The sequence below is a fragment of the Oppia nitens genome, unplaced genomic scaffold (genome assembly GCF_028296485.1).
Source record: "Oppia nitens isolate AA-2021 unplaced genomic scaffold, nextdenovo-longstitch-racon4-pilon3 scaffold2_pilon_pilon_pilon, whole genome shotgun sequence".
NCBI classification, from domain to species: Eukaryota; Metazoa; Arthropoda; class Arachnida; order Sarcoptiformes; family Oppiidae; genus Oppia; species Oppia nitens.
In genome coordinates this window covers 5,168,906-5,176,928 of record NW_026533210.1, presented here as the reverse complement: position 1 = coordinate 5,176,928, position 8,023 = coordinate 5,168,906, and the positions used below count along the sequence as shown (strand labels likewise).

The following is an 8,023-nucleotide window of genomic DNA, read 5'->3' as shown; positions in this document are numbered from 1 at the left end:
ATTAAAAGATTTCAATTACTTTTGAACAACAAATTGAAAATATCCGTAAATATGTTGAATCATATCGTTGTCGGGACTCTTAGTTTTCATTATATTTGCCAATATCTGTGCTTTGATTTTATCATTTTTCAATTGTSTRTCAATTTCACTGTCGACTAAATATTGTTTTCTTACAGTTACTTTTAATGGTATCAATGCTGTAAATATAGAGAAAAAACAATCCATATTAAATAGTTAGCATTTGTGTTTTATAACAATAAYAACAACAAAAATTAATAATAATTATCATAATTAAACAAAATATCATACTTTCTTCATATATTTTTAAATTCATTTCAAATGAATTTGTTATAAAGTTATGCGAAACAATCGTCAAATTACTGCCATTGAATAGTTTGATCCAAATATCTAACTGTTCCTCTTTTGTWGGAATATTCATAAACTCTTTTCGGTGAATAACCAACTGTTCATCAGTTAGATTRCCAAACGGATCATTAAGCCAATAGATATTTGCATAGATTTTAGACGATTTTTTAAGCAATCGTTCAATATTTTTGACGACATTATCTTTGTTGACAATCCAATGAAAACAATAGTTCGTAAAAATCAACGACACCTTTGACTCGAGTGACCGAATCTGTGGCGACAACTGATCCCAATCAWCACTAATGTCTTGAGCCAAATATGTTATGTTTGGTTTTGRATGGTGTTGTCGGGCAAACTCAATCATATCGGTGTCCACATCGATGCCATAGATGTGATCAACAGATAATTTGTCATTTAATGTTTGTGTGATATTTCCAGAAGCGCACCCAATGTCCACAATTATATCATATTTTCTTAACAAAAAAAATATAAATTAACGCAATTTTTAATATTTAATTATAATAATTAAACTAAATACCTGTTAATGTTTTCATTGTTAATCCTATTTATTAGTTGGTTTGCATCGTTAAATTGAAATATATTATTTTTGTTATATTTATTAGCATTAAAATCCATTTAATAATTGGATTATTTATTACTATTTTTTAAAAATTGTTTAGATCTTKTTTTATGATTTATAGAAATTTTTAAATAATATATTTAAATATATTTAAATAAGTTTAAGATTGAATATTATCAATTWTTATTTGTAAACATTAGATATTACAGAAAATATTAAATGTAATCGACAAATATTTTAATTTAATTAATATTCAAATATAAAAYCTTTATATACTTTAAGTAAATATATATTTATTKATTAATYTGTTATTTATCAGTTTATTTTCTCACATTAMTTTAAATGTTTTATATCARTTTAAAATTAGTTTATTGAATATTAAGTTAAATATTATGAAATATATTATGTTGTTTATTTAGTTTAATCTAAAAGTGTGTGATTTAATGGAAAAATTGTATTTTTTAAGACAAATCTAAATATTTATAACAAAATGAGTCAMACTTTATGTTCGTATAAATTATAGTATTAATTCTTAGTCTTAATTTTAATTCTAATTTTATATTTAAATTTTTTTTATCAAATTAACATAAAATATAACAATGATTATATTAAAATTAAAAAATATGAAAAATATAAAATATTCATACGTTATTATTATTTAATCAAATCAATAATTAAATTTGYAAATACTTAATCTATACTTTTTTTTGTTTTGTTTAATATTTTTATTATAGATGTTAGATAGARTATCAGAATTTAAAATAATATTTATATATATATATATAAATGCAATGTTTCACAACAATCCAAGGTCTTTTAAATATAAGATTTAATATATTATAATAGCAATAACTTTMRCWATTCACTGGAAATTAATGCCTTTTAATAGTTTATAAAGTCAAATATAATAAAAGATAATTGAACTTGCACTTTTTTKAAATATAAATATAGATATCACTATTTATTTACAAAACTTTAATATTTGTAAATAATTATAAACTTAATCAATATTGTTCATTATAAAAATTTATAAATTAAAAAATGTGCATTATTTAATATAAAATATAATGATTTTTTAAAAAAAAAAGTTTTAAAATTAAAGTTCATTTTTTTAATTCATATATTTATACCTTTCATTGCCTTAATTATAACAACTTTTTTAAGATTGTATTTTTATCAATGATCAAGGGCAATATTATTTTTTTTAAAAGTACTTTTAATACATAAATTTTACAAGTTGTAACAAAACATTTTACTAAATTTTTAATTAAATAAAAATATATTTTACAAATTTATCATTTTTCCAAAATCACTAAGTTTTTAATTATTTCCAAAAATTTATGAATCGGACATAAATAGTGTTATAAATATTTAAACTCTAAATTTAAATGCCATTATATTTCAATTTAAACAATCTAATTAATAATATAATCAAAATATTATGTTATATTTAGACTGTATAAATTTTAATATTATAATTACTTCATTATAAAATTACAATYATTGTACAAAATAAAAACAATTTTTATTTAATTGATTGAAAATTCAATTTAACAAATACAGCAACATAATTAATATATTTATATAATTTTGGATATATTTAACTTATCAAATACTGTATAATTTATCTATTAAATTATAATTTAAATTTTAACAAATTAAAWCAATTATTGTAAACATAATTTTTTCTAGTTTTGTCACAATAAATAAAAATAACTTTAAAAACAAATATATATTTTATAAACAATTTACTAATATAATGATTAATAAAATATATTTGTTTTTTTTGAGCTWTTTTAAACTGGCTCATTTACTTTTTTGCAYMWGTAGAWTACATTGAATATATGAATAATATTWAAAAATAAACATATTTATTTATATCATACAMAAATTATAAATAAAATAATAATAATAAWAAACAATATAACAAAWAATAATAATAATAATTACATATAATTTAATTAAAATTATTATAAATCGCATACAGTATTTTTTAAAAACTAAAATTCATAAAATTTTAAATACATAAACTATAATTAACAATTAATTATCAATTATACAGTAATTGATATTTTGTAAAATACTGTATAATATTTTAAGCATTTTTCATATACAGAGAATCAATAGTCATTATAATTAATATTTTATGATTTGTCGATTCATAATAAGTAKACTTTTTTCTGTATTAAAAAAATTATTATAATTTATATCAATAATTTATACCTGAAAAAAATCAATCTAAAAATATTTATTWATCATTAACACACACACAYGTCTATTGTGTTACATTCAGCGGCTTATAGCCAGTGTTGCCAACCCATGGATAAGATTTAGGACAGGGCTGACATGTTTTCAAAAAACGAGCCCCATTTTTTGAACCGACATTACAAACGGTTGGATGATTACATGGACCAACCCTGTCCTCGAAGTCACACTTCCAGGGGTCGAAATTATCTATTCGGGACAATGGTTGCGGATTTCTAATCCACTGAATCATCTGATAGTTGGTMACAAAGTAGACATCCTTTTTAGTGATCAACTCGTCGATGAAAGCCATAAACCCTTTYCGATGATGCGGTGTATTAAACCAAGCGCTGTGATAGTATAGACCAAACGGGGCCCGATTGGACAGGTAGTGGCGGTTAAAGTTTTTCATTAACATCTTTTGGACGCCATCCTCGTCGCTCGGGTTGGAACAAGCGTCGGCCATTGAACACCGGCCACCTTTTAGGTCGTGCCACATAACCATACCAACCTCCCAGACACCTGTTCCCCAGTACATAAAAAAACAAACATAAAATTAAGTTATATTTACAAATCACAATTGCATACACTATGTAATCATAAAGTTCAGGATAACTTATTATGTTATCAAATATGATGATAGGTTATCATAACATACCCGGAAACGATTTGGTAGGACAGGGAGCTATCATACACTCATGATTGACGGCATAGTCCAATGTGTACGGCCAGAATGGGGGCGAGTTTTCAAACACCGGCATTGTTGAGTCGTACGTAAAGTTAAGATCATAGAGCATTTCAAACTGTCTATTGCCGCCTCCCTGTAGAAAGGGGGCGCGCATACCCCTTACATCAGCCAAATTGACCCCACCATACATATGCAAGATCTCTCGCTGACCACTGATTTCTTTACCCCATTTCTGTACCGAAAACTTTTCGCCAAAACTATGACTAAATATATATATATAAGAAAATAAACGAAACAAAAATTTTTAAAAAAATTATTTATAAAGAAATCTCTGTACCAATAATAGGGATCTGTTATCAAACTAAGACATACGTTACTGAATGCGATGCCATTTCATGTCCTCTGGAGTACAATGTCTGTACCTGTCCGTAATCAGTCCATTCGTGCGACGCATAGAAAGTACCTAAAATGGGACAACCGTTTGGATTGTATCGATCGCCGAATACTTCCTCATAGATCTCCCAATTGAGATCATTAACAGAATCATCAAACGTAATCATTACCATCTGAGGTATGTCTGTGGCAGACATACCTAACGGTACGGCTGCGCCACCGCAGAAACAGTCGGGTAGTTTACACTTGGATTGCGTGCATTTTGCTGCCGGTGACAATAGTTCAGGTGTTTGATATACCGGTGCCGGACGGGAAGCTAATGCTGGCGATCCTTTTTTCGGTCGACTTTGTTTGTTTTGTTTGGTACGTTTGCGTTCAACCGGTGCCGATACTGTAGTCGTAGGAATCAGCGACTCATCAACAGTTGAATGATAATATAGACCGCTATTGTTGGCACCGGGATCTATGTAATCATAATAATCGTAACCATTGATAGGTGGTTTAGTAGCAATAGTTAAATGTTCGCGTTGTGGTCTAGCAGTTGTTGTTTTAGCTACCGATACGGGTGAATGTCTATTTGTATTAACTGTCCGATCAGAGCTACCATCACCCAATCGTTTACCATTGTGACCCAAATTAAACCTAACAGATGAATCTGGTCCTTGACGTAACTGATCCTTATAATGATAACCACTGTTAGCTCCGTTATGATTGATTACTAGTGTCTCGACAAATGGCTGTGTAGTTGTCTCGACATTTTGTGGTCGGATATTGATTCTTGTATTGAAGTTTTTGCTATCATTTTTAGGCCGATTATGTCTTCTACTATTACTTCCATTGTTAGACTTCTTCTTATTGTTGTTATTGTTGGTGTTATTAACTCTTTTTGATGTCTGTTTGGGCTTAACTCTAACGGATGTCCTATTATTTTGGTTACCATTTTGATTATACTGAAGAGATACTCGTTTCTCGAAAGTGTTTATATTATTATTATTGTGATTGTCATCCCTGACCAATACATACTCAGTTAGTTTAGGCCTCGATCTAGACGGTGATGATCTGCTAATACTACTACTACTACTGCTGCCTGTCTGTACTTTATTAGGCCTAAACACAGCTAACAGTTCCATATTAGGTTTGACTGTATGCACCGGACCTGTTGGCGGCAATATCTGTACTTTTCGTAGGTATGACATGGATGGACCATAATATGAAATGTACGGCTGGTTTTGCTCCGGTAGTAAAATTCTAGGCAATGGTTGTTGTTGTGTCTGAGTTTGTCTATTTTGACTGTTCTTTGACTGCATTCCTCGACTGCCAACAATCTTCAGCAAATCATCGGTCAGCGCAAGTGACAGCTCATCGCCGATATCTTCGTGTTTTCGGGCAATCATTCGTTGGACAACACGAACTCKTTTGCGGCGATTATTGTTGGCCACGGAATCCACTATAAAATAAAGTTGAAAACAAATACACCATAAAAAACATACATTTAGTTAAACACAACYGACAGTTAAAAAAACTTACCATTTTTTACTAAAGGCATGGCTATGATATCCCCGGCCTCGTTACGTGTGGCCACAAATCCGCGAATTTCAATCTTTTTGCTATTATTATTGCCATCTCTGGTCAAATCGATAGCATCGGTAGGTCTAATACGAGACGATTGTTCTCTAAAATGCTGCTGTTGTTGACGTTTCTGATTTTGATAATGTTGTGGCACTGGTGTTGTGTCGTCACTTCGGTCATAATCACCTCCACTTCTATACCGTCTAACCTTTTCTTCACGACTGTCCTCACGACTGCTGTCATCGTTTGTATTTTCTTCGCTCTCCTTATCCATCATAAGTACCGGTATATATTGATTTCGTAAACTTTTGTTTTTATACTTAGAGCTACCGAAGTTTGGCTCCTTATTGTTAATACGATAGACATCATTACCGCCAATAGTTTGCTGATCAGTGGCCACCGATTCAGGTCTCAAACGTTTGCGGATTCGTGTCACTCGGACTACTGGTCGCTTTTCGGCCACTATTTTTTCAATAAACCCGGAATCCTTATCATTATAATCTAATTGACCGCTATAACTATGTATATGATTGCGATCGGGTAAGCCATAGACACCTCCCGGGCCGTCGTGCATATGTACGCCTCCTTTTTCATCAACCATAGAAGATATAGATTCGTCATAACTGGGCTGTTGGGGGTCGGCGTCCATATTAACTTTGTTGCCGTGAATATCATCAATTTTTCCGGCATTACTGTCCAATGCTAACCTACCATCCCGTAGTCCACCAGCACTACGACCCACAACAGTGCCGCCTCCGCCGCCACCACTGTTCCCATTAATCCCATTAGTAATAGCGCCGGTATTTTTAGCCTTATTTTTTGATCGCCTTCTGATATCCAGAGCTCGGATATAAAACTCGGTGTCATTTGTTTGTTTCAAAGTGTTTGGATTTTGTTCTTCACTATTAAAATCTTTATTATTATTATTATTATTGTTATCATAACTAAAATCAATATTCATATCATTGTTGTTATTGTTGTTATTTTTATAATAATAATAATGATAACTACCATTATTATTATTATTTGTATTAAGATTATTATTATTATTATTACTATAACTATCGTTATATATGCCATTGTCTGAGACTATGTAATCTTCATCGTCAGCATTACCGGCATTGTCTTCATTAATATTATCATCACTTTTACTATTAAGTTCTCCTTCTTCTTCTGCTTCCTCATCATTATAGTTGTCCTCATCATTGGTCTCCACTTCCTCCTCATCCCTGTTCTCATTATTTTCACTATCATTGGCTATATTATCATTATTACTATTATTATTATCATTGTTTGTATTTCCAATATTTCTATTGTTATTATTATTATTACTACTACTTCTAGTATTATTTAGTCTATTATCGATATCTTCATCAAATGTTTGATCCAAATCCTCATTAAAAGCTGTTTTTCATGTTTTTTTTAAATATAAATATATATATTTGATATTATTTTGTTGTTATTTTTGTTGCATAAAAATTATTTTGCAAAAAAACACGTAATAAAAAACAATAGAAAAATAAAATTAATATTATTTTAATTTAAAAAGAAAATTATTTTTTTTCTATCAGATATGAAAACAAACGTTAAAAGTTTTTTATAAATGAAATAAAATAAAAACAGATTAAAAGTTATTTTAAGATTGTATTAAGTTTGCATAAAAATATAATATATATAAGAAACATAAATAATTGTCTATTTTAATTAGTAAAACAAATAAAATAAGTGATAAATTATAGTTTTCACAATAATTACTAATTTCATTGTATATATTATATACTGTATTACTAAAGTAGTATATAATTTTCATTACTGACGTATTTAAAAGACATTTGCCTTAAACTTGACATTAAATTGTGATAATTATAATGAATTCCTAAAATATTTCAAATAATTAAAAAGCTATTTATATAAAAAAAACTAATTATTAATACTACTAGTAGTAGTAGTGATAGTAAATAATAGTTTTATTTTCTGAATAATTTAACACTATTTATTGTCTAAAAATATTTTATGACTAATTATTGTTTCATATGTGTTGACACACAGATTATTTGATGACATTATTGTGATGTTAATGAAAATACTTATTATTATATATATATATATTTTTGTTTATTTCATAACTAACAATACGATGTTGACATAAACAGTACAATAGTTATGTTTTTTTAAAAAAATAT

At 28.3% G+C, this 8,023-nt stretch overlaps 1 protein-coding gene across 1 annotated transcript in view; it reads right to left on the bottom strand.

Annotated features, from left to right (window-relative positions):
• Window positions 1-3,220: 3,220 nt before the first annotated feature.
• LOC128955813 (uncharacterized) overlaps window positions 3,221-8,023 on the bottom strand; it is a 35,804-nt gene continuing 31,001 nt past the window's right edge. Inside the window, exons 5-9 of the mRNA XM_054301489.1 lie at window positions 6,897-7,097; window positions 5,799-6,752; window positions 4,251-5,718; window positions 3,849-4,141; window positions 3,221-3,712 (exon numbers count right to left, since the gene is read on the bottom strand). Of these exons, the coding sequence (XP_054157464.1) occupies window positions 3,222-3,712; window positions 3,849-4,141; window positions 4,251-5,718; window positions 5,799-6,752; window positions 6,897-7,097 (3,407 nt within the window). The 3' untranslated portion in view covers window position 3,221. The remainder of the gene's footprint in view (window positions 3,713-3,848; window positions 4,142-4,250; window positions 5,719-5,798; window positions 6,753-6,896; window positions 7,098-8,023) is intronic.